This window comes from Glycine soja, chromosome 7 (assembly GCF_004193775.1).
Source record: "Glycine soja cultivar W05 chromosome 7, ASM419377v2, whole genome shotgun sequence".
NCBI lineage: Eukaryota > Viridiplantae > Streptophyta > Magnoliopsida > Fabales > Fabaceae > Glycine > Glycine soja.
The window spans coordinates 33,470,929-33,498,905 of NC_041008.1; the positions used below are offsets into that span (position 1 = coordinate 33,470,929).

At 35.7% G+C, this 27,977-nt stretch overlaps 1 protein-coding gene, 1 non-coding gene and 2 pseudogenes across 2 annotated transcripts; 3 read left to right on the forward strand and 1 right to left on the reverse strand.

Moving 5' to 3' along the window:
- Positions 1-638: 638 nt before the first annotated feature.
- On the forward strand, positions 639-3,202 carry LOC114420604. The gene is made up of 11 exons (XM_028386458.1): positions 639-779; positions 856-1,123; positions 1,227-1,311; positions 1,428-1,558; positions 1,646-1,736; positions 1,819-1,957; positions 2,183-2,340; positions 2,446-2,566; positions 2,647-2,811; positions 2,890-2,964; positions 3,083-3,202. Exons 1-11 carry the CDS (start codon positions 639-641, stop codon positions 3,200-3,202), a joined length of 1,494 nt encoding a protein of 497 aa, XP_028242259.1.
- Positions 3,203-11,630: 8,428 nt separating this feature from the next.
- On the forward strand, positions 11,631-24,972 carry LOC114420605 (annotated as a pseudogene).
- LOC114420805 lies at positions 15,668-15,774 on the reverse strand. Its single transcript, XR_003668438.1, has one exon. It is a non-coding gene; the product is annotated as a small nucleolar RNA R71 (small nucleolar RNA).
- A 300-nt stretch (positions 24,973-25,272) lies between the features above and the next one.
- LOC114420606 lies at positions 25,273-27,167 on the forward strand (annotated as a pseudogene).
- Positions 27,168-27,977: the final 810 nt, after the last annotated feature.

Consider the following 27,977-nt stretch of genomic DNA (forward strand, 5'->3'; position numbering starts at 1 on the left):
TCCTATACCAATGTTTTCCATTTTTAGTTGGTTATTTGTGTCTGTGAACGATTTTTGGCTGTGAACCCTTTTTTAGGATGCATGTGCATTCTTTATAAGGCATTCTTTGTCATTTTTGTTTTTCCTATTCAGCTTGGGTTGGAATGTATGATGAGGTTTGAATATCGATGTATACTGGTTTAGGTCTTTTTGATGATGCATGTCTATCAGTGAATACGTTTTTGTTTTATTCTTAAGTTTTTGCAGGACAACGATACAAAAGGTTAGACCTTTGGACATGTCTACCAGATTTGTTGTGTTTGGTCTTCGTTTTTGTTTGGGTTGGTTTGGTATGTTTGGTTTTTTCACTTCTTTATCGTTTCCTAAACCCAGATTTGTTGTGTTTTGGTGTATGCCATGAAGCCAAAAGGTTCGACCTTTGTTGATATTGCATGTGCATGTTTTAGTACTTTTTGTTGTTGTTTTCATTTACTTTGGCTACCCTCATTTTTGTTCAATAGTCTTTAATTTGGTTGTCTGTTGGCGGAGAATAACCAAGTAGCCGAAGAGAAGATCTGCAGGTTTGTTCTTTCCTCATTTATTTTTTTCAATCCTCTTTTATTTGTTCAATGGTTCACATAAATTTTTTCTTTGTAGTCATGTCTCGCAAAGAAAACCTCCTATGTGAACTGCATACAAAGAAAGGTACTTGGAAGATTGTCGTGCGAATAACTGATATATGGCGTCTTAACAAACATAATGGTCGACAATCCATTGAGATGGTGTTGATGGACCATACGGTAATTTAAATGTTGTTCAGTTTAACAAGTTTTTCATCTTTAGTTAACTGACAAGTGTCATTTGTATTTGTTGCAGGGTACAAAGATTGGGGCAACTCTATGGCAAGAATTGTTCCCTGAATTTGAGCCCAAGTTGCGTTGTGGTGGTGTATATGTTATTCAGAACGTGAAGGTTGTTGATACTCATTCTGACTACAAAGTGAATGCAATTAAATATTTGGTTTATTTTGTGAAGACAACGTCTGTCAAAGAGGTGGACAGACATGAGATTCCTCCTAATGTTCATGTCATTACTTCATTTGCTGATATAATTTCAGGCGTTGCAAAACTTGATACTTTAGTTGGTATGCAATTTATTTTTTTGGTAGGCATCATTGTTGTACGAATCATTAGTTGGTATGAATATATTTAACATAATTAGCATTACTCTGTCTGCAATGTAAATAGATATTGTGGGTGTTATTGCTGAAGTGATTGAACGCAAAACAGTTAATCCAGCATACAGAGTGACTGTCAAGTTGAGAGACAATAGGTCTGTTTAATTTTAATCCACCTCTGTAGTATTCTGTGATCTGTAATCAAATTTAACTTTGTCATTCTACCCCAATTGAGACCCAACATGTATGCATATGTTTTGTTATGTTATAGTCATGTTGAGATCATCATGACTGTGTGGGAGGAATATGTTCTTCAGCTGAATGATGCTATTGAGAAAAACCATTTTGGGCAAAAGCCATTGGTTGTTATGCTAACTCTTGCTAAGATCAAAGAACCCAAGGGTCAGTATTAAGTCGTTCTCCATTTATTAAATGTTTCATTGTTAACTTCAATTTATGAATGCATTATATGAGTTATATTTTTTGCAGACAAGTATCCCCTCAGTGTACAGAATATAAAGCATGGTTCGAAGTTGTATGTGAATGGTGACAAAAACGAAATTCAACAATTCCATGATAGGTACAATGAATGATTTGAATTTGTTTGCTGGGTTATTAATCAGTTTGGTACAGGTATAAATTTAAATTGTTAATTGATGCAGTTTACGTGTGCCATTTTATATTGGCGGTCTAGATGATGAGGGTGGTGTTTCTCAGTCACAATCTACCCAGAATTGCCAAGATAAGTTTTTGCATAATGCTCAAATAGTGAGCTTTGGTGCAATAAAGACTCTGCGACAGGTAAGTCTATTAACTGTTGTTAATTTAAAATGATGAGAGTCGTTATCATTTTCAAGTATTACCACTTAAAGGCATTGTTTTTAGATTATTATTATATTGATTTTATGAACTTAATCTGTTATGATATTATCAATTTGTGATGAACTTAATGTATAGTTAGCCGAGGACTTTGTTATGATATTTCTAATTTCTTATAAATTTTCTAAATGAATTAAACTTATTTAGGATTGTTACTATTTGACTGTGGGCACTGTCGATGAGGTGATGATTGATACTCCATGGAGTCATGACAGTTGTCCATACTGTACAACCACTTTTGATCCATTAAAAATAGGTGCAGCCTGCCGTTCGTGCCAGAATCATGTTACTCACACTATTCCAAGGTAACATTTATTTTTTGCCGAATACGAATTGAATAGTTATTCGAATTTCTGTTCTTTAAGTCATCCAGATTCACTGTTTTCTGTAACAATGCTTTGTTGGTCTAGATATAAGTTAGTTGTCAAGATGGAACAGAATGGGGAGAAGGCGAACTTCCATTTTTGGGATGCAGTATGTATCAAAATATTTGGTAAAACTGCAGATGAATGTCGTCAAGATTTGATTGCGGTAAGTTATTTATATTACAATTATATTACAAAATGATCAATGAACACAAATGTGTATTTAAAATGGTTTTTTATTTGTAGAGTGGTGATGAGATCAAGGTGTTCCCTGCGTGTGTTGATCAATTGTTGGGTAAAACTTGGGTTGTCAGATTCAAACACCGTATACAGATGCAACAATCATCCGTGTTGGATTTTAGTGAACAGGAACATCATATACAGTCAGTGATATCCACGCTAGGTCTACAGGTAATAATAATTTGTCCATGTCAGTGTAATTCGTAGATGTTAAAAAAAAATTTCTTATCAATCTATTCTTACTTGCAGGATGAACAATGTATAAGCAACAAGTCAGCCGATGTTAGTGCTGCATCTTCATCACAACAAGATTACCATCCTACAGTAGACATTTTATTTATTTGTTTACATTATTTGTTTTTACTGGGAATCACTTTAATTATTATTGTATTGTATTTACTAATAATTGTTATTTACTAATAATATATGTATTGTTACACAGCCTTCATTGTCAAAGTCATCTGAATATGATCCTGGAAATGTTGCCTTTGTAATTCTTGCAAAAAAAACGTCTGATCAGCAAGGAAGTAGTCAGTTTGATAGTGACAACTTCACAACATAAGAGCTATCGACCAACAAGCATATAAAAGCTGAGTAATTAGTTGTTATTTTGATTTAAAAAATTGTAACTTTTTAAGTGATGTATGTATTTTATGTTTCACATGTCATACCTTTTGGTTTGAACAATGTGTGTATGTTATGTTTGAAATGTCATACCTTTTGGTTTGAACAATGTGTGTATGTTATTTTTGAAATGTTATACCTTTTGGTTTGAACAATTAGGTCATCATTATGATGTATTTTGTGATGTGAAACAAGTTTAATTACCGATGTATGAAGAATGAATAGTATGAATGTTACAACTTATGCCAGCATCAACCTTGAGTTATTTTATAAAATAGTTAATGTAGAATATGATAATAACAAAATAATAACTTTAAAATTGTTCATAGTGAAATGCGGATATAAGATTCATATTAAAATACCAAACATTAATGTATTTTAATTGTTGTTGAAATTTTACTGAAATTATTTAACATTTTGTGTTGTGTTTTAATAGTTTTATGCATTGTATTAAAATGAAATTAACATTGTTGTCAAATTCAAATTTGTGTTATGAATTTGTTCAGTAAATTTTATGTATTTCATTTTTGTAAACAAAAGTTCAGTTTTATTATTTTAGTATATAATTTTAATAATATGGAATGTCATACTTTTATTTACACATGCAGGTGTTTGAAGGGTTTTATGCATTGTATTACAAAATTATTGAGTATTATTATCTTAATATATAATTTTAATATGGAATACAGAATGTGATTCTTTATTTACTTGTAGGTTTTCAAGTACAAATGTAGGATTTAAAACTTCACATATTATGCTGACGTACTTATGAAGGTAACGTATACTCATTTACAAAATCCGGCCAAAGGATCATCTTGGAAATAGTACATATACACAGGTATGCTCGATGCCATCAAAAGGATCATGGGGTTATAGCTATAATAAGTCTTATGGGTACAAACGTAGGATATATATCAGTACATGTAATTAATTGGCCAGTTATAAAGTACAAATGTCAGCAGGTGCAAATTCCCAATGCACAATATATGTGTCGAAAGTTGTAGTGGTCTAATCATTATTGGGGGGGTGAGAAAGGTAATCATTATTATTACGGGGAAGTGTAAAAGCCTCCCAACTAATACACATCACAAGTATTAAATATATTTATTTATTTTATATAATTAAGAAAACATTTATTATTATGAACTGTTAATTAACTGTTGATAGTCGCGCTATTAAATAGTATTAAAATAATAGTATATTTGAAGAGACGTCGCTTAAAAACCCGTGAGAATAAGCAATAACTGCTACGCCAAGTAGGTTATGTATTTATTAAACTCCGTTCATTTTCATTCAATAATAATAATTACAAAACGTTAAGTATATCAAATCACCACCAACAATTATCCACATTTCTTATGTCATTTCTCAAACAACGTCATACAACCCTTAATAGCATGAGTACACAGTCATCAACCGCCTCCAATGTCGTAAGTTCTTTAACTTTTCCATCCTTCGTCTTTACTTTGTATATGTTTTTCCATCTTCCTCTTTTGCTTCTCATTTGTATATGTTCAACATTCGTTCATCACTAATCGTTGCAATGTTGTTAGTGAATTTTACTTTTCCCTCTTTTTTGTATCACTACTAGAAAAGGAAGATTCAACATCAGTGGAAATCGACATTTAACATCGGTGGTCGACCGATATTGAATAAAATGTTGTTGAAAGTTAAAAGTTTCAACATCGGTCCTCCAACCACAGTTGTAGAAAGTCAACATTTTCTACATCAGGCCTAACGTACCAACAGATGTAGAAGTTAGACCTTCTACATCGGTGCTATAATAGAAAACGATGTAAAATAGCGTTTTTTCACATCGTTGGTCAATTAAGAAACGATGTAGAAGTTAGACGTTCTACATCAGTGTTATCATAAGAAACGATGTAAAATAACGCTTTTCGACATCGGTGCTTAGTTAAGAAACGATGTAGAAGGTAGACCTTCTACATCAGTGTTATCATAAGAAACGATGTAAAATAGTGCTTTTCGACATTGGTATTCAGTTAAGAAACGATGTTAAATATTTAATAACCTGCAATTAAAAATTGATTAATTAATGATCATTTTTTATATTTTCAATATTAATAACCTTCTACAGATGTGGTTAATTAATAATATAAAAAAGATTATTATCTTATTAATTTTCAAAATTTTGTCCAGCCAAAAAAAGGTTGTGTTAATAGAAACAAATTAAAAATAAAATAAAATAATTATGTAATTAAGAAAAAACTAGTAAAGGAAACTTGTTTTTAATTGGTGGAAGTAGTAATAGGAAAGAGGCAGAAAACACGAGGTTGTCAAATTAAAACTTCAATGCTTATTTTAACCTCATCATTTACTAGAAAGAGGCAACCAAGTAATCTTCTTGTTCACAAATGAACTTAACTAAAAACTATAGCAATAGGTTCAAAATAGTAAGCGCTTTTCATATGATAATATTATTCAGTTGAGACCTTTTCTTTTTAAATTAGTTAAGCAGAGAAAACTAATATTAGAACCTCAAAACTATTGAAGAAAGCAAAAAGGTCAATACCATGCTGACATTAAGAAGTTTAAAATAAACAAATAAATCTACATAAATATTTGAATATAAGAAGAATGCTAACAACAAAGATAATGTGGTTCAGCTTTAAGCTTAATGTGGTTCATAAATATTTGAATATAAGAAGAATCTACATAAAACTATATTCCCCTACTTGACCCCACAATTTTCTCAAATCACAATCTTCTGGGAGTGATATAATCAATGCCCAACAAAGATAATGTGGTTCAGCTTTAAGCTTAAAAGCCTTCATGAAGTTTGACACAAAAAAAGCCTTCATGAGGCATTGGGCAATAACCAAGATTATAGCCTGAAAACTAGTTAGTGCAAGTAAGCCTTGATGTCATCATGAAAAAGTTAACAGAAGAATAAAAAAGTCAATTAAGTAAATCAACCTGCAAAGGAATTCAATATTTTAATCCAATATTTTAATGACAATTAACAGGATCAGCATAAAAAATCCATGACAAAGGATGAAACTCAATTTCCTTCCGTTGATCCAAGACACTCATACATTATTGACACTGGGACACCACTAACACAAACCCAGTACACTGGAAAATCAAAATCACTGCATTTTGAAACTGATGGCATTAAACATGTGTGTTTTAACATTGACCGAGTTAAGACTGCAACTTGTTATAAAGCCAAACAAAATGAACTTGGAGAGCAATGCAACAAAGACATGATCAGGCAACTTAGTAAGCATAATAGATTTCAGCAACTATAGGCAAGTCAAATCCATCGTATGGGCGGAAAATTCCCCTCATGAACAAAACTACCAAGATAAGGTATTAACTAAGAAAATTCAGAAAGCATAGCAGGAAATGAATAAGTGCAGCAATTTGGTTAAGCTTACATCAAGAGTGGGCAGCTATAGCCAAACAAGAAATGCAAACTTCATGTGATAATAAAGTGGAATCCTAATTAAATATTGTGAACAAACCTTGTTAGATCATAATGCCTCAAGTAAAATCTGAAAGCAAACAAACATATCAACACTGAAATCTTTAAATGTCATTCAGAAGAACATAAATACAGACAACTAGGATCACAAGATAAATGAGAAAATAAAAATAACTTGTTTAGCAATGAATATCAGAAACAGATACCAAGGTAAGCTTCCATGAAAACAAAAATGAAAAACCTCAATTACTTAAAAATAATAAAACACACGGAGAAGTTGTCCATACCAGGAAAATAATTTTTCAGCAAACATTTGTGCAGCACTAAAAGAACCATAAGCTGAAAACCACAAGAGAGATCGGTGTTGATACACATGCAAACAAATCCATCAACTAAATGAACTCATCAAAGTAAATCGTTATAAAAGCACAGATTATAAAAGAGCACAATTAGTAGCCTAAAGTTACACCCAATCCCACTAACTTGAGAATTCTTCAAACGAGTTCATTTCAAATTCATAAGCAATGACCCAAAACTTCCAAAGATATATACCCTCATACGATAAAAACTACCAAAATTGTATTTAAGTTGTACAAGGAAAAATCAAAATACACCAGAATAGTCCTCTTAAGTCTTAACCTGTGACCTCAATATATGTATTCTACCCATCATAAAGGTATTGGCAATTTAGCATGCATGACTAATACCAATCAAATTAATAGAAAATTAATGCTAACAAAAAAGAATCAATTTTATTATGTTTAACAAGGAAATGGAGGTTGAAGAAGAAATAGAACCTGCCCAATACAATAGGCACCTTTGTTGCTCATATGGGTCATTGTTCCCAATATCACTGAAAAAGGTGTTGATGAGTATAAAAAAATGATTTTTTTATGATTTAAATAAAAATGATTGAAGGGAAGCAAGCATATGATACCATGTTGTGCGGAGAAGAAGGTTGGAAGTAACGGGTGAAAGGAGCAATCTCAACCCAACCTGCATATGATCAGTGTGAATCAGAACACAAACAGAAACAGCTTGTCGTGTGATAATGAAGACAAAGAGAATGTCGTAACGAACCACCTTTGGTAAATGACGTCAATGAGATCGACGCCGATGAGATCGTAGACGGAGGTGAGCTCATCGACGTCGATGAGATCGGCGCCAAACTCCCTGACTTTGTTGCATAGCTTGTCGACTCTCTGCCACTTGAATCCACCATGCCGAGCGAACACGTCAGCCTCATCGGAAGCCTCACCCAAAACATCGTCGTATTCGTCGGCAGAAACGTTGTCTTGGTCTTGATCTTCTTCTTCATCGTCTTCTTCGTCCTCCTCAGCGTCGGAGAAGGCGCGAAAGGTGGAGGTCGGGGACTTCAAGGAGAAGGAGGTGTGGAATTTGAGGGAAAAAGGAAGGGATCGAGGGCGAAGCAGAGAGAATGAGAGAGTGGTGGATGAAACAAGTTTTGATTCTGGAACAATCTATGAGATTGAATGTGAGAGTTATGATCCTCAAAGACCTAAAGGCCTCCTTGAGGAGTTCTTTGCCCGAAAGAGAGAGAGAAGCGAGAATAAGTTCAGATCTGAATAAAAAACAAAAAAAACCTAAGACCACAACGGGTTTGTTTAAAAATGTTGTTGAATAGAATAAATTACATCGTTTTTTAACAAAAACGATGTTGCTCACAATTCATGTTACTTACAATATTACCATCGTGTCCTTGAATAATGCAGTTCAACAACGGTGTTCTAAAAACGATGTTATAACGCACAAATAACATCATTTCTTGCAAAAACTTTGTTAAAATAAATCACTTATTTACTAAAATGCCATTGCTTCTAAAATAACATCGTTTTTGAAACCACCGATGTTGAATGCGCGTTGTAGAATACTATTATTTTAGTAGTGTATGGTTATTATATGTTATATGCCTTTTATAGACTACATGATGTTGATGTTTGTAACACTGTTGACTATGATATTCGTCATGTTCAGTCCGCAGATTTACAAAATATGTTGTTAGATTTATGTCTTTTCCTATTATTTGTGTGATACTTCTTATATGTTTTTGGTCCATCTTTGGTTATATGTTTTTAAAAAATGTCTTCCAAACACAAACCCAAGTACATATATTTTGTTGTGCTTTCATATAGCGTATTTTTCTATTCTGATTTGCAGGTTTGTTGTAATGAACCATTATTTTTGTTTGTATTGCCTTATAATCCCCCTTGTGCAAGATTCACTACATTTTTTTGCAACCGCTATTGAATATTAAGGATTGTATTCGGAACATTAACGGTATTTATTGATCATTTTTGTCAGTACCTTCGTATACCTGTTGTTATGTTTCATTATTTGTTTGTATTAAATTATTTTATTTGCTTGCATTTTGGTTATGCCATTCAGGACCCACCTATGTTATTCGCATCCGGTATGACATACCAATTTAAGGCCGTATTTCATGTTGACAGGGTTAGTATTTTCCATCCTTTATGATATTTATCCATTTGTTTTAATCCCACAAAAAAATAATATATGTTTAAATATTTACATGATCCCTTATAAATCAGTAACACATTTAGGTTTTTACTTCCAAAATATCATTGAGGAACCCTCTGTTTATCATAAACAATGGGCTCCAGTTTACCTGGATTATGTGGTGTTGGACTACAATGGAAAGAAGCACCATATAAGAGTTAGAAAATGTAGTAACTGAGTCTATTTGTTGATGGTCTCAAACACTTTAGGAGGGATATGGGAATATATGAAGGTGTGATGATCACATTTGCTGCGCCGTACAAGAATTGGAAGTTTGATATCCACTTCTCACTGCCACTGCATGCACAGACATGTGGCAGGCCTGTCCATTCTGCCAGAGAATATGTGTTTACTGTGGATGTCGACAATCGGATGATTGTTAGACTTTATCCATTGGTAATAGTTTGGTCATATGAATTTTGTTTTTGTTTTCTAATATCATACTTTTTAAATATTTACTGACTAGCTTCGTTCTAATGTAGGTACTGCCACTCGATGCTGTGGGTTATGTTAATGCAGGAGACGACTATGGTACTGCCCTTGGTGTTCGTGGGCGTCGTCACTTTTGGAAGTTGAGTATGCATAATGGGCTTAAATGTTTTGCTGAGCCATGGTTCCAATTCTTAATAGAAAATGATTTGATGGCTGGTGACGAAGTTGTCTTTTATTTCAGGCCAAATCAACTTCTTTGGGAGGTCATTGCCAGAAAGCAAACTGTGTGGGACGAGGACGAGGACGACTCCCCATGATTATTTATGTTAAGAATGCACTAGCTTTTAATATTTGGTTTAAAATATTTGTAACTTTGTTTGATATTTTATTTAGTAATCATGTAATATTTATAAGCATTTTAATATTCCCTTGGGGAACCAGACAATTTATTATTTGGTATGTAAGTTTTATGAACAACAAACTCGCTTAAGATTTGGATGCTATTGATTATGAATTTACTTAGTTGCTATATTTATGCCTTTACCTGTTTGAATAAAGTATTTGATGTTAGTTGATTAATATCATATTTATTCCTGATTGCTTAACATTACCAATGTTTGTTAATTAAGTGAATTTTTAGTCCTGAAATAATGTAATGGGTACCATGAATTTAGTTTTTAGTCTTATTAATCATTCTGTTTGAACACCAACAGATTTTTAATATTACCTACTTACATTAAATACGATGAATAATATATACCACTTTAACTACTGTGGATAGTTATAAAATATATTTTATGAAAAAAAATCTATTCTAGATTTTTTTAAGAAATATCGATGCATATTAATAAATTAAATATTTAAAAAGATATCACAAATGCAACAACTTTTCCCGTTTGTCAAATCAAAAGAGCAAATTCGCAAGATTAATTAGACATTTGCGTGCATATCAATAAAGGCTACAACCACATTTAATGGAGCAATTAATAACCAGTAGTGTTGTTTACTGTTGGTCTGATTGACACAAGCGTGAGGGCCACACAATCTTTGATTTCAGTCTTGGAGGAAAAGAAAACTCCACAAATTAGTGGCAATGGACCGAAACCACTTCTTCTTTTTTGTTTAACAGCTTTAGTACAGAATACTAATGGAGAATAATTCATAACCTTAGTCTCCCATCTTCAACAACATTCGCTCACATTCACCACCATCTAAAACACATCTATTCATAAATGAAGAACCAAAAGTGAAGCTGCTAAACAACAACACCACATCACTTACTTCTACTGCTAACTGCCAAGTAAGCTTTTTATGTTAATGCAATAAATTATACTTTACATTAATTATTGTCCAGTAATGGATGTACATGTATGGCATGCATATTACGTAATGGTATTTGAGTATGTTTATCTGACATTTGTATTATGAAGCTCTGACAAAATATTGTAGAACTTATTCATTACGAAAAGGTTAAATGGAAAATTTTGCTCAACGGAGGAAACATAGAAAACACATTTTGCAACAAAGAAGACAAAGCTTTGCCACTCCAAATCCAGATTTACATAGTGGTAACAATACATTCAAATATTCTTTTAATTTGTACTTAGTTTATAAATATTTATGCATGTATCACAATTATTGGTGCAGAAAAGCGTAGACGTACCTCATCATGTGAAACACACCCTTTTGTAGACAGTGTGTTACCACATACACAGTCTACACCATTATCAGAAAGCACTTTGATTGTGAATCAGAAACAACAAGATTTTACAGGGCAATTTGAAACTCGACCAAAAAATTTTGTGAATTCACATACCATCAATGCATCTTCAATACAGAGGAATTTGTTGTCCAAGTTTGGGAAAGAGAATATAACTATGTCAACCCTTAATTCATCACCATGTATTGAACCACATACAACTACAAGTTGCGACCTACTCAGATTGGCATGACTTCTCAACGTATAAATTCAGGTAGATACACAATATTCAATTCCAAACTAATAGAGCACATCTTGCATGACACTGATGACGAACTCGATATAACACAGGGAGACATTGTTACAAGTAATATGTTGTTATGTTAATTTCAACATTTTTAAATATTTAACTATTTGTATTTAATTGCTGACTATGTATGTGCTATATAGATTATTCATTTGACGATATAGCAACTGAGGATTTTGCTCATACCGATTATGATGACAATCTTGAAGCTCCATATGACAATGAAAATACCGGTTTTTACATTCACTGTGCAAATTATGTTGAATTGTCCTTCATTACCTTTGATAATGTAATACCATGTCTAAATTTCTGCATTTACATGTAGGTGCAAGTTACAAAGATATTGGAGATCCTATTTGGCAATGCAAGCAATGTAAAGCGAAGATGTGGTATGATGAGAGGATTAACAAAGATAAACAGACAAAAAATCCAAAGTTTTCATTATGTTGTGGTGATGGTAAAATACAACTGCCAATACTACATGATGCTCCGCAACCCTTGCGACAACTACTCTTTGACAGTAGAGACTCACAAGCAAAGAAATTCCAGCAAAACATACGTTTATACAACCTAATGTTTGCATTCACATCTCCCGGTATCAAAGTAGACACATCCTATAATACTGGAAGAGGTCCTCCTACATTGTGCATACATGGTCAATCGCATCACCTTATTGGAAGCCTCCTACCTATGCCGGATAACTCACCAAAGTTTGCACAACTATATATTTATGACACAGAGAACGAAGTCAACAATGGGCTTTCACAATACCCGTAAGTGTTAACATTCAATTAATCTAATGCCACCTTTATAGTTATTTAAATTTATATTTTTTTTAAGAATGGTTACCGTTAACAATTGTCTATGTCCAGTATAAAAAATAATGTTGATGAAGACATTATAACTGGTATCAAGAATATGCTAGATACCCACAATCCATATGCACAAAAATTCAGAATGGCAAGCGATAAACTAGACTCTTCTGCAGTGTGTGACCTGAAACTAAAACTCATTAGTGACAGGAAAACTGATGGCAGATTATATAATTTGCCAAATGCTTTTGAAGTGGCTGCTTTAATTGTTGGTGACGAGCATACAACAAATAACAGAGATATCATCATTGAGAAGCAAACAGGCATGCTGCAAAGAATAAATGAACTTCATCCTGCATATTTACCTTTACAATATCCTCTTTTGTACCCACATGGTGAAGATGGCTACAGACCAAACATTCTTCATAAGCATCATCCGCATAGCCATGCTACAAAGAGGAACAAAGTTGTCATGCGTGAGTATTTTTGTTACAGGATGCAATCAAGGGATAATGAAGCACGAGCAATACTTCATTCAAGAAGATTGTTTCACCAATGGGTTGTTGATGGGTATTGTATGATTGAGTCTCAATTGTCAATTAATTAGGCAGTTTTATTATTTGGGCTCATTTAGCTAATTTGATGTTTTTAATCTAATTTCAGGAATTAATGAAACATTGGGCTTAATCCGGATTTTGGTTGTAGACTTGAAGAGGGCAAATAAAGTAGCGCTTACCTTAGTTAATTTCTAATTAGGAAATTTCGCAATTTTATTTTATGTTGTTCAGTGTTTATTTCGTTTTGGGCCAGAGTATTGTAATAGGGCCCAGTGACTCTGAGTGACTCTTTTTAAATAGCTGCCTTGGGATTCGTGCAGGGCATTCTATTCTGTTATGCTATCCATTATTCAGAGCTTTGTTTTAGGGTTTTTCGTTTTTCTGTTTTGCTGCTTCTGAGTTCGTAATGCAATTTTACGTTTTCTGCTTCTAATTACAATTTCGTTCTTGCTTCTTCTTTTACTCTCATTTATGTTTCTGTTCCATTTTACATTTCTGTTCGTTTACGTTTCTGTTCATTTACGTTTCCGTTCATTTACGTTTCTGCTTCATGTTTCAATTGCGTTTTCTGTTTGAATCCATGGAAGGCTAGATTTTCTGGTGTTGTTTCCTTTTGAGGACGAAGCCCAACTCTCTTTGAGGTTTCGCTTGTAATGTGGTTTCCTGGCAGTTTTCCCTTCACCAGTTATCCCAATTTCGTGAATATTAATCAGTGCACGCTTCGTGTTCGATTAATTGCCTCTGAGCCTAACTTGCGTTCATGCTTAATGGACGAAGGGCTAACTGGTGTATGTGGTGCCTAATCACGTATTGAAACCCTAAGTTGATTTTCGCTTAGTAAATTGAAATAGGGTTGGATTAAGTGGTTGACTGTTAGGGACGAATTCTCCATAACCCAGGATAAGAGAGTGGCTTCTGAATCAGAGGAAACAACCCGTTTTTAATATTAGTAGTTTCGTATTCCATTTTATTTGTTCTGCTCTTTAATTACCAAACAACCAAACCCCCCCCCCCCATCGTTACTGTTACTGCAAGCATATTATGAACATTTGGCTTGTCACTGCTCGTTGGGAAACGACCTAGGATCACTTCCTAGTTACTGCATTTTCATGTTTATTTGATTCGGGTACGGCCTCGATCAAATTTGGCGCCGTTGCCGGGGAGCAGTGTCCAAAGGTTCATAATAGATAGCTAGTGTTGTGTGTTTAATCCTTTCGTGTTTTATGTTTAATTGTTAGTATTGTGTTAGTATGTGTGTTAGTGTTGCTGAGTGTCCTGGTATTTTGTTTAATGTGTGTTCTGTTTCAGTTTTCCCATTAAGCGTTTCCCCTGTTTCAGTCTTGTGTGTTTTGCTGTGAAGATTGTGCTTGAAAACAGAGTAGTAGTAGAAATCAGCTTGCGGCAAAAACAGAGTAGTAGTAGAAATCAATTAGAGACGGATTTTAGCGACCACCCATGCTGAATTATTTGAGATTTTTTGTTTTAGTAGCTAGGGTTGTTATTTTTGGCTGAATTTTTTTGTGGTAACTTCTTTTAATCCATATTTTGTGGGAAAAATAGCTAGAGCCTTTAGTTTGGTCAGATTTGAAAGTTCCAAAAAACTAGCAAATTTTGTGTTTGTCAAAACTTCAAACGGCCATAACTTTTGCTCCGGTTATCAGAATCGCAATTATTATATATGCATTTGGGGTAGAAAAAAATTTCCTACGCCGTGACAGCCGGCCATAGGCCGGCTGAGGTCTCCATTGTCCAAAAAAAGCGATTCTGTCAAAAGTTTTTTATTTTTCAAGTTTTATTCACTTATTTTTCTTAACTTACCATTTTTAGCTTTCATAGTTAGACTTTGAATTTTTGTCTGAAATTTTTTGTGCTATCTTCTCATCATTTTATAAGGTTTCTCACAAAATTTCAAGTCATTTGGATATCATTTGAGGGTAGCTGTAGTTCAAACCTACACCTTTATTTACATGACAAGGCAACTAGTTGTGTGCATGCTGAATGTAGTGTATGACTAGAGGCAATCCATCTGACTTACAACCCTTTGATCCTGAGATAGATAGGACATTTCATAGATTAGTTAGGCATCATTTTATACCTTTTGATCATTCTGAGCATTCCATAACTAGTGAATTTGTGCATTCTGTTATTGGTGATTTTGAACATCCTGATCTTGAGCATTATAATTTTGAGCATTCTGATTCTGAGCATTCTGATTTTGCACTTTCTGAGAACATGGCACAACCTCCACCTCGTGAGAGGACTCTAAGGGAAATGGCTGCACCTGATTTCACCTATGAAAGCTTGTGCATCCAATACCCTGATGAGGATGTCCCATATGTTCTTAAGACTGGACTGATTCATTTGCTTCCAAAGTTTCATGGCCTTGCAGGTGAAGACCCGCACAAACATTTGAAAGAATTTCACATTGTCTGCTCCACCATGAAACCCCCAGATGTCCAAGAGGATCACATATTTCTGAAGGCTTTTCCTCATTCATTAGAGGGAGTGGCAAAGGACTGGCTGTATTACCTTGCTCCAAGGTCCATCACGAGCTGGGATGACCTTAAGAGAGTATTCTTAGAAAAAATTTTCCCTGCTTCCAGGACCACAGCCATCAGGAAGGATATCTCAGGGATTAGACAACTCAGTGGAGAGAGCCTGTATGAGTACTGGGAGAGATTTAAGAAACTATGTGCCAGTTGCCCCCACCATCAGATTTCAGAACAGCTTCTTCTCCAATATTTTTATGAAGGACTCAGTAATATGGAGAGAAGTATGATAGATGCTGCCAGTGGTGGAGCCCTTGAAGACATGACTCCTGCTGAAGCCAGAAATTTAATTGAGAAGATGGCCTCCAACTCCCAGCAGTTTAGTGCCAGAAATGATGCCATAGTCATTAGAGGAGTGCATGAGGTAGCTACAAACCCATCTGCATCATCTGAAACTAAGAAGCTTGAAGGCAAACTGGATGCATTGGTTAACTTGGTAACCCAGCTGGCCTTGAATCAGAAATCTGTACCTGTTGCAAGGGTTTGTGGTTTGTGCTCCTCTGCTGACCACCATACAGACCTTTGCCCTTCCATGCAGCAACCTGGAGCAATTGAGCAGCCTGAAGCTGATGCTGCAAATATTTACAATAGACCTCCTCAACCTCAGCAGCAAAATCAACCACAACAGAACAATTATGACCTTTCCAGCAACAGATACAACCCTGGATGGAGGAATCACCCTAACCTCAGATGGTCCAGCCCTCAGCAACAACAACAACAGCCTGCTCCTTCCTTCCAAAATGCTGCTGGCCCAAGCAGACCATACATTCCTCCACCAATCCAACAACAGCAACAACCCCAGAAACAGCCAACGGTTGAGGCCCCTCCACAACCTTCCCTCGAAGAACTTGTGAGGCAAATGACTATGCAGAACATGCAGTTTCAGCAAGAGACCAGAGCCTCCATTTAGAGCTTAACCAATCAGATGGGACAATTAGCTACCCAATTGAATCAACAACAGTCCCAGAATTCTGACAAGCTGCCTTCTCAAGCTGTCCAAAATCCCAAAAATGTCAGTGCCATTTCATCGAGGTCGGGAAAGCAATGTCAAGGACCTCAACCCGTAACACCGTCCTCATCTGCAAATGAGCCTGCCAAACTTCACTCTATTCCAGAAAAAGGTGATGACAAAAATTTACCTAACAATTTCTGTGCAGGTGAATCTTCTTCCACAGGTAATTCTGATTTGCAGAAGCAGCACATTCCCCCTCTTCCATTCCCTCCAAGAGCAGTTTCCAACAAAAAAATGGAAGAGGCAGAGAAAGAGATCTTGGAAACATTTAGAAAAGTAGAGGTAAACATACCTCTGTTGGATGCAATAAAGCAAATTCCAAGATATGCCAAATTCTTGAAGGAGCTGTGCACTAATAAGCGGAAGCTTAAAGGAAGTGGACGAATTAGCATGGGCAGAAATGTCTCCGCATTGATTGGTAAATCTGTTCCTCAAATTCCTGAAAAATGCAAAGATCCAGGTACATTCAGCATACCTTGTATTATAGGGAATAGTAAGTTTGACAATGCCATGCTAGATTTAGGAGCCTCTGTTAGTGTTATGCCTCTGTCAATTTTTAATTCTCTATCTCTAGGTCCCTTGCAGTCAACTGATGTGGTAATTCATTTAGCTAATAGAAGTGTTGCCTATCCTGTTGGTTTCATAGAAGATGTCTTAGTTAGAGTTGGTGAACTGATTTTCCCTGTTGATTTTTATATCCTGAATATGGAAGATGGATTTTCTCAAGGATCAGTTCCCATCATTCTAGGCAGACCCTTTATGAAAACTGCTAGAACTAAGATAGATGTTTATGCAGGCACACTGTCTATGGAATTTGGTGACATAACTGTTCATTTTAATATTCTGGATGCTATGAAATACCCATCTGAAGATCTTTCTGTATTTCGTGCTGAAATAATTGACCATGTTGTTGATGAATACATGACTGATCTTTATTCTAATCTGCATGCCTCTCATTCTTCATGCATTGAGTCTGAAATTGCACTTGATCATATGTCTGAATTTGATGCTGAGAGTGAATCTGAGAGTGATATTGATTGCATGCCTGGTGGTGGTGTTTTACCTCTTGAGATCGATTTTATAGAGTCAGATAGGACTAACCATGTTTCAGGAAGTACACATACCTCTGACTTTCTTTATGAGGTAAAGGCTGAGAAACCATCTCCTTCTACCACTGTCCAGCCGACCACACCAGAATTGAAGCCTCTGCCATCAAATTTAAAATACGCTTACTTGGATGATAGCAAGAGTTTTCCAGTGATTATATCTGCCTCCCTTGCTGATGAGCAAGAGGAGAAGTTGTTGTCAGTTCTCAAGAAGCATAAGAAGGCTATAGGCTGGACCCTGGCGGACATTCCTGGTATTAGCCCATCCACATGTATGCATCGAATAAATTTAGAGGATGGAGCTAAACCAGTAAGACAGCCACAGAGAAGACTCAACCCGGTGATTCTTGATGTAGTGAAGAAGGAGATAACCAAGCTTTTGCAAGCTGGAATCATTTATCCTATCTCCGACAGCCAATGGGTGAGTCCTGTCCAGGTAGTCCCGAAAAAGACTGGCCTCACAGTGATCAGAAATGAGAAGGAGGAGCTGATTCCTACTCGGGTGCAGAACAGTTGGAGAGTCTGCATTGACTATAGGAGGCTGAACCAGGTTACCAAAAAGGACCATTTTCCCCTGCCATTCATTGACCAGATGCTTGAACGCCTGGCAGGTAAATCCCACTACTGTTTCCTTGATGGTTTTTCTGGTTATATGCAAATTACTATTGCTCCTGAGGATCAGGAAAAGACCACATTCACCTGCCCCTTCGGCACTTTTGCTTATAGGAGGATGCCTTTCGGCCTGTGCAATGCCCCTGGTACCTTCCAGCGGTGCATGATTAGTATTTTCAGTGATTTTTTAGAAAATTGCATAGAGGTGTTTATGGATGATTTCACTGTATATGGATCCTCTTTTGATGGTTTTTGAATAGTTTGGAAAAAGTTTTGAATAGATGCATTGAAACTAACCTTGTTCTAAATTTTGAAAAATGTCATTTTATGGTTGAGCAAGGTATAGTTTTAGGCCACATTATTTCCAATAAGGGCATTGAAGTAGATCCTGCAAAAATTTCTGTTATTTCACAATTGCCTTACCCCTCTTGTGTGCGAGAGGTGCGATCTTTTCATGGTCATGCAGGATTCTACAGGCGCTTTATAAGGGATTTTAGCAAAGTAGCCCTTCCACTGTCCAACTTGTTGCAAAAGGAGGTGGAGTTTGACTTTAATGACAGATGCAAAGAGGCTTTTGATTGCCTCAAAAGAGCGTTGACTACCACCCCCATCATCCAGGCACCCGATTGGATAGCCCCTTTTGAGCTTATGTGTGATGCATCAAATTATGCATTGGGGGCTGTCCTTGCTCAGAAAATTGATAAATTGCCCAGGGTGATATATTATGCTTCTAGCACTTTAGATGCTGCCCAAGCAAATTATACTACTGCTGAGAAAGAGCTTCTAGCCATAGTTTTTGCTCTTGAAAAATTTCGATCCTATTTGCTTGGTACTCGCATTATTGTTTATACTGACCATGCAGCTCTAAAGTACTTGTTGAAGAAGGCTGATTCTAAGCCTAGGTTGATCCGATGGATGCTCTGGCTCCAAGAGTTTGACTTGGAGATCCGTGATAGGAGCGGAGCACAAAATCTAGTTGCTGATCATTTGAGTCGGATCGAACGTGTCTCTGATGCAGATTCACCTATTCGGGATGATTTCCCGGATGATCATTTGTATATATTGTATAGTATTTCTGACTCTCTTTCTACTCCCTGGTTTGCTAACATTGTCAATTATTTAGTTGCCTCTGTTTTTCCTCCCTTACCATCTAAGGCCCAAAAAGATAAGATTAAAAGTGATGCTAAGCATTTTATTTGGGATGACCCCTACTTGTGGAAATTGTGCAGTGATCAGGTCATTAGACGGTGCATTCCAGATCATGAGACTGACTCAGTCCTGCAGTTCTGTCATTCTTCCGCACCGGGAGGTCATCTGGGTGTTCAAAGGACAGCTCGCAAAGTCCTTGATTGTGGTTTTTATTGGCCCACCATCTTTAAAGATGCGTGGAAGATCTGCAGCACTTGTGAGCAGTGTCAGAGAGCAGGAAATACACTTACATGGCGACAACAAATGCCTCAGCAACCTATGCTATTCTGTGAGGTGTTTGATGTCTGGGGTATAGATTTCATGGGTCCTTTTCCTGTCTCTTTTGGTTATGTTTATATTCTCCTTGCAGTTGATTATGTTTCAAAATGGGTGGAAGCCAAGCCCACTAGAACTAATGATGCTAAAGTTGTTGCAGACTTTGTCAGGTCTAATCTGTTTTGCAGGTTTGGAGTACCTAAAGCAATTGTTAGTGATCAAGGAACCCATTTTTTCAATAGGACAATGCATGCCCTGCTTAAAAAGTACGGGGTGGTACACAGAGTATCCACACCATACCACCCCCAGACTAATGGACAGGCAGAAATTTCTAACAGGGAAATCAAGAGAATTCTAGAGAAGATTGTGCAGCCAAGCAGGAAAGATTGGAGTACCAGGCTTGATGATGCTCTCTAGGCACATCGGACTGCCTACAAAGCACCCATAGGAATGTCTCCTTATCGGGTTGTCTTTGGAAAGGCATGTCATCTTCCAGTGGAAATTGAGCACAAAGCATACTGGGCAGTGAAGACTTGCAACTTCTCTATGGATCAAGCTGGCGAGGAAAGGAAGTTGCAACTGAGTGAGTTAGATGAAATCCGCCTAGAAGCCTACGAGAATGCCAAGTTCTACAAAGAAAAGACCAAGAAGTTCCATGATAGCATGATAGTTAAAAAAGACTTTGTGGTTGGGCAAAAAGTGTTATTGTATAATTCTAGGCTTGGACTCATGAGTGGTAAGTTGAGGTCTAAGTGGATTGGTCCTTTTGTTGTTACTAATGTTTTTCCTTATGGCACAGTTGAGATCAAAAGCGACTCCACAAACAAGAGCTTCAAGGTCAATGGACATCGACTTAAGCCATTCCTCATGAACCCTTCTTTAGTGGACGTAGTGGTGGAAGAGACTTCCTTACTCCACCCTACTCTTCCTCCACCATGACTTAGGGAGTTTTTCTTTTCCTATCTCCTTCTTTGCTTTTATTACACTTGTCCGATTCTCTTTGATGATTTAATTGTTTTTAATCTTTTAATTGTGCTACATTGAGGACAATGTGTTGTTTAAGTATGGGGGGGAGTGTTCTTTGGTTTTGCTAGTTTTGTTGGTTTTGTTAATTTGTTAGTTGTGTTAATTTGTTAATGTTGTTAGTTTCGTCGGATTTTTAGTTTAATATTTTGGGTCAATTTTGTGTGCACGTACGACTTTGCATGTTTTTCTTTGAATTATAGGATATGTTCAAGAAATGGGTAATTGTTTTGAAAATAAAAGTTCTTGACATTTTGTGACTTGAAATCCTTGATTCTTCTCTACATGTCATGATAGTTTTGAAAGCTCAATTTGAAAGTTATGATTTTACCTTTGTGAGAATTTGAGCCATCCATCATTATAATCATTTGGTTTGTTTTGCCCCATTGATTGCTTGCACAATAGCCTTGGCTTGATTCTTGTTGATGCGTCCTAATTCACATGCATATTTGGAAATGATTAAGGCAATTTTGTTCTTATAAGCTTCTAGCCAAATGGACTTACCTTGAATTAATTCCTTTGATAGCCCTTTTGAGCCTTGTTTCCCTTTCCTTGTTTTGAAGCTCACTACAAGCCTTAAGTGAAAAACCATGATATTACCATATCCTTAAGGAATTTTGGAGCTTTGGAATTGTTTTGGGAATAAGTGTGGGGGGTTTTTGTTTCATTGGACAACTTGTTTTGTTGGCTATGCTTCATGATGTATTTTGGGCCATACTTGATGTACATTGTATATTGGTTAAATGTTGGACATGCTGAATGAAATGTTGTTTCTCAAAGGCCAAAGAGTAAAAAAAAAAAAAAAAATTCGAAAAAAGAAAAAGAAAAGCAATAAAGTTGAGTGAATAAGATCTTAAATGGCACAAGAATGATGAAACTCTTGGTTCTAATCTTCATGTTTAATTTTTATCTTTACTTCTTTTTATTTTTTTTCTTAATATGCACTTATTCCCCTTTGCTCCTCTATTCCTTTGGGATTTAGCCACTTATTCCATATTTCTCCATACCTTGTCCTTGGCCCCGTTACAACCTTAAAAGACCTTTTGATCCTCATGTGCTTGTGTTTATGGGTTGATTGTCAATTTTAGAATCTTGCCAAGTTTATGTGGTGTTTGCTTTCATGGGTGCTTTGAGGGTAAATAGTAGCCTAGACACTTGAGAGATAGAGTGTATATCTTGTGAGGCTTTATCACTTTTCATTCTTGAGCTGATTAACTATTTTGCCATGATTGGGTTGCTTGGATGATTTTCATGAATGTCTTGACTTTTTGGATCTCCTTATGTTAGATGTTACCCATTCCTTTCATTCCTTGATGTTCATTGAGAAATATGTGAATGTTTTTGTTTGTCTCCCTCTGATATCCTTGGATTTTGTTCTTTGTTTCATTTTGCCCAGGAGTGCAAAAGGCTAAGTATGGGGGGGTTTTGATGTGCCATCATTTTCTTCTATTTTCTAAACCCTTTTTGCACCATTTTAATTATTGATTGGTCTTAATTGTCAATTAATTAGGCAGTTTTATTATTTGGGCTCATTTAGCTAATTTGATGTTTTTAATCTAATTTCAGGAATTAATGAAACATTGGGCTTAATCCGGATTTTGGTTGTGGACTTGAAGAGGGCAAATAAAGCAGCGCTTACCTTAGTTAATTTCTAATTAGGAAATTTCGCAATTTTATTTTATGTTGTTCAGTGTTTATTTCGTTTTGGGCCAGAGTATTGTAATAGGGCCCAGTGACTCTGAGTGACTCTTTTTAAATAGCTGCCTTGGGATTCGTGCAGGGCATTCTATTCTGTTATGCTATCCATTATTCAGAGCTTTGTTTTAGGGTTTTTCGTTTTTCTGTTTTGCTGCTTCTGAGTTCGTAATGCAATTTTACGTTTTCTGCTTCTAATTACAATTTCGTTCTTGCTTCTTCTTTTACTCTCATTTACGTTTCTGTTCCATTTTACATTTCTGTTCGTTTACGTTTCTGTTCATTTACGTTTCCGTTCATTTACGTTTCTGCTTCATGTTTCAATTGCGTTTTCTGTTTGAATCCATGGAAGGCTAGATTTTCTGGTGTTGTTTCCTTTTGAGGACGAAGCCCAACTCTCTTTGAGGTTTCGCTTGTAATGTGGTTTCCTGGCAGTTTTCCCTTCACCAGTTATCCCAATTTCGTGAATATTAATCAGTGCACGCTTCGTGTTCGATTAATTGCCTCTGAGCCTAACTTGCGTTCATGCTTAATGGACGAAGGGCTAACTGGTGTATGTGGTGCCTAATCACGTATTGAAACCCTAAGTTGATTTTCGCTTAGTAAATTGAAATAGGGTTGGATTAAGTGGTTGACTGTTAGGGACGAATTCTCCATAACCCAGGATAAGAGAGTGGCTTCTGAATCAGAGGAAACAACCCGTTTTTAATATTAGTAGTTTCGTATTCCATTTTATTTGTTATGCTCTTTAATTACCAAACAACCAAACCCCCCCCCCCATCGTTACTGTTACTGCAAGCATATTATGAACATTTGGCTTGTCACTGCTCGTTGGGAAACGACCTAGGATCACTTCCTAGTTACTGCATTTTCATGTCTATTTGATTCGAGTACGGCCTCGATCAACAGGATGCAATCAAGGGATAATGAAGCACGAGCAATACTTCATTCAAGAAGATTGTTTCACCAATGGGTTGTTGATGGGTATTGTATGATTGAGTCTCAAAAACTAAACTATGTTAGACAACATCAACAAGAACTCCGAGTTGACAAGTACATCAATTTAAATGACTGTAATAATCAGCCCTTAACCCAAGGTAATGAAAAAGGTAAGAGAATTGTACTACCAAGTTCGTTCGTTGGTAGTCAGAGATATATGGAACAATTGTATTTTGATGGGATGGAAATTTGTGCCCATGTTGGATTTCCTGATTTATTCTTGACATTAACGTGTAATCCAGCATGGCCAGAAATACAACAACAAGTTGCAAAGTCAAATCTTACAGCTCATGATTTCCCTGATGTTGCGTCACGGGTATTCAAAATGAAACTAAACCAGTTGATGCATGATCTTAAGAGTGGACATGTATTTGGTCCCATTCTTGCATGTAAGTAACTACCACCTACATCAATTTTTGCTTACATTACAATTTTACAATTATACTTAAAATTATACATTATTAATCATGCTACTGATATTTTATTTGTAATACAGTTGTTTACACCATTGAGTGGCAAAAAAGAGGATTGCCTCATGCTCATATCTTAATCTTTTTGCATCCTTCAAATAAGTATCCAAATCCAGAAGACATTGACAACATAATTTCTGCTGAAATACCAAACAAGGACACAGATCCAGAATTGTATCAAATTGTCTCTAACCACATGATGCATGGTCCATGTGGACTGGCTAATAAAAGGGCACCATGTATGGCCAATGGCAAGTGTTTCAGGTTTTTCCCAAAAAAGTTTCAGCCAGCCACAATTGTTGACCAAGATGGTTTTCCTGTTTATAGAAGAAGAGACACCAGAAGGACTATGCAAAAATAGGGTGTTCATCTCGATAATCGATTTGTTGTCCCATATAGTCCACATTTGTTACTCAAATATAGAACACACCTAAATGTGGAATGGTGCAATCAAAATACCTCTATAAAATATTTTCTTAAGTACATCAATAAAGGATCTGATCGGATTACAGCAGCTATTGTCAATGACCAAAACCAGGATGGCACACAAAATCAGGTTCATGATGAAATTAAACATTATCTTGACTGTCAGTATGTGTCCATCATCTTCTCATTAAATTGCATTTCTTCTATAGACAAAAAACCCTTTGTTATGAACTAATTAAAAAAATTAATAATTACTACAAATAAAGTGTTCATATTTTATTTTTCATTCTCCAGGTATGTGTCGGCTCCTGAAGCATGTTGGAAGATTTTTGCATTCCCAATGCATGGGCGTGCACTGGCAGTTGAACATCTTTATTTCCACCTAGAAAATCAACAGCCTGTTTATTGGAAAGATAGTCAAGAAATTGGCACAGTACTGGCTAAGAGTACAATCAAAGAATCAATGTTCACAGCTTGGATGGATTCTAATAAAATATACCATCATGGACGAGATCTTACTTATGCTGAATATGTGTCCAAATTTGTTTATGATGCATGAAAAAGATGCTGGAAACCAAGGAAACAAGGAAATACTATTGGCAGGCTGATTTGGGTGCCCCTTTCCAGTGGAGAGTTGTTCTACATGAGGATGATGCTTTCCTCTACTAAAGGATCACAATGTTATGAAGATATTAGAATAGTAGAAAATGTTGTCTATCATACATTCAGAGAAGCATGCTTTGCAAAAGGTTTTCTAGGAAGTGATCAAGAATTTGTTGGTGCCTTACGAGAAGCAAACACTTGGGGAACTCCACACTATCTTAGGAAGTTATTTGTGAAACTGCTATTTATGAATACCATGGATAGGCCTGAATATGTGTGGAAACAAACTTGGCAATGGATGGCAGATGATATTGTATTTAATCATAAAAGACAAGGTAATTTCATAAATCCTAAATAAATACGTATCAATCATACTATTCATAACTGACAATGTCATTTTTTACTATTCATAGGCATCCAACTAACAGACAAAGAAAAAATGCATCTTTGTTTGACGGAAATTGAAAACCTCTTGCAAGCCAACAGGAAAAGGCTACGTGATTTTCCTTCAATGCCATACCCACTAGGATATGCCGCCAAGACGCACCAAAATAATCTCATCTACAATGAATTGGCTTACGACAGGGAGATATTGGCCGCCGAATTTGACAAATGCTACCAGTCGCTAACAGGTATTTATAAAAATTTTTACTTTTTACTAACACAATATGAATTCCTAACAATCCACACTAATAATAAATCATTCATACATTACTAAATGCAGATGAGCAGGCTTCTATTTTTAATAAGATTATGCATGTGGTTGCAACTCAATCAGGTGGAGTTTATTTTCTATATGAATATGGTGGCACATGCAAGACATTTGTGTGGAAAACTTTATCATCTGCTATACGCTCTACTGGCGGAATTGTTTTAATAGTAGCTTCAAGTGGGATTGCCTCAATACTATTGCCTGGTGGTAGAACAACACATTCTAAGTTTGCTATTCCTGTCCCTGCAACAAAAAATTCGACATGCAATATCCATCAAGGGAGTGATTTGGCTGAATTGTTGCATATCACAAAACTCATCATATGGGATGAAGCTCCAATGTGTCACAGATACAGTATTGAGGCCCTTGACAAAAGTTTACAGGACATCATGCACAACATCAATCCTTTTGGAGGAAAGGTCATTGTTTTTGGTGGTAATTTCCGTCAAATTCTACCTGTTGTGCCAAGAGGTAATCGTTCTGACATTGTCTATGCAACTTTAAATTCATCTTACATTTGGAACCATTGTCAAATTCTAAAGCTGACTAAAAATATGCGGTTGCAATCAAATCCTACTGACCATTCCAACTTGGATGAACTAAAACAATTTTCTGAGTGATTTCTAGACATAGGTGATGGTAAACTTGCAGAACCTAATGATGGTTATGGTGAAATCACCATCCCAGATGAGTTTCTTATCAAGGACTTTCAAGATCCTATCCAGGCAATTGTTGAAGCAACATATCAAGACTTATTACACAACTACAGCAATGACGATTTCTTGCAAAAAAGAGATGTCCTTGCCTCTACAAAAGATGTTGTTGATAAAATAAATGACTATGTCCTGTCTTTGATTTCTGGTGAGGAGAAAGAGTATTGTAGTGCTGATTCTGTTGACAAATCAGATGAACTACTCAGTCCTGCATTTGGAGTACTAACAGCTGAATTTCTAAACTCATTGAAGACATCTGGCATACCAAATCACAAGCTCATAATCAAGGTTGGTACGCCTATCATCCTACTACGAAATCTGGACCAAGCTGATGGGTTATGCAACGGAACTAGGCTTATTGTTACAAGACTTGGTTCAAGTGTTGTTGAAGCGGAGATTATTACTGGGCCTAACATAGGTCATAGAACTTACATACCAAGAATGAATCTTTCTCCTTCTGATTCAGCATGGCCATTCAAGCTAATTAGAAGACAAATTCCATTCATGGTTTCATTTGCAATGACAATGAACAAATCTCAGGGACAATCGTTGGCACATGTTGGATTGTATTTGCCAACCCCAGTTTTTTCACACGGCCAGTTATATGTTGCACTTTCACGAGTTCAAAGCAAAAAAGGGCTCCACATTCTTATTCATGATAATCAAGGCACTCCAAAAAATACTACCGTTAATGTAGTATACAAAGAAGTTTTTTCAAACTTATAATCATGGTATGCTTCCCAAATCCTTTTTTTTAATGTACACATTTTCATTATTAAAATTCATTTTCTATCAAACACTAATTGTTCGTTTCATTTACACTTTGTCAATTTCTGATTATATGTTTACAATATACTATGCTTATTGGTATACCATTTCTTATATTACAGTATACATCAACACTATGTTGTATAGTCTCCCACTCCGTAGAAGATGTTACCATTATAATCTTTCCAGCACCATCAAAAACATTCTATCATACAATCAGGTTAGTTTCAAATACATTCCTAAGTTAATGTTTCCTTTCCCTGCATATATTTTGACATACTTCACATTTATCAATATTCAAATAGAAGTATGATCCCGTGCATCGGCACGGGGTCTCTCTAGTTGGTGAAAAAAAAACATACCTAGCCAGAAAAAATAAAAAAAAAAAGCCAAATCATAAGTATATTGAGCGGTTTCAGCTGAAATATCTACACCTCCTTTGGCGGATGCATGACACAGACTAGTTGCTTGTCACGTTTTTAGTAGATTTGTTTTACCTTGTTATATTCGTTTAATATTTTTTTAGTTGATTAGTTTCATAAGAAAATGGTAAAAATAACAAAATCTCAAAACAAGAATTAGAACAAAATCAATATATATCATTTTTAATTATTATTATTATTATTATTATTAGGTTATCCATGTCTATTTATTTTTTCAAAAAAAAATTCACCAACAGTATCTACAATCATAAATTCTCTAAAATTTAAGTCATACATGCATGATCAACCTGACAAAAGTTATACAGAATTCTAAAATGAAATCATA

Excerpts from the sequence above, each read along its gene's own strand:
- LOC114420604 (XM_028386458.1), top strand. The coding sequence starts at position 639 with ATGTCTCGCAAAGAAAACCTCCTATGTGAACTGCATACAAAGAAAGGT. Across the intron at positions 1,958-2,182 it reads CAATAAAGACTCTGCGACAG|GATTGTTACTATTTGACTGT; the intron begins GTAAGTCTATTA and ends AAACTTATTTAG. Across the intron at positions 2,341-2,445 it reads GTTACTCACACTATTCCAAG|ATATAAGTTAGTTGTCAAGA; the intron begins GTAACATTTATT and ends TTGTTGGTCTAG.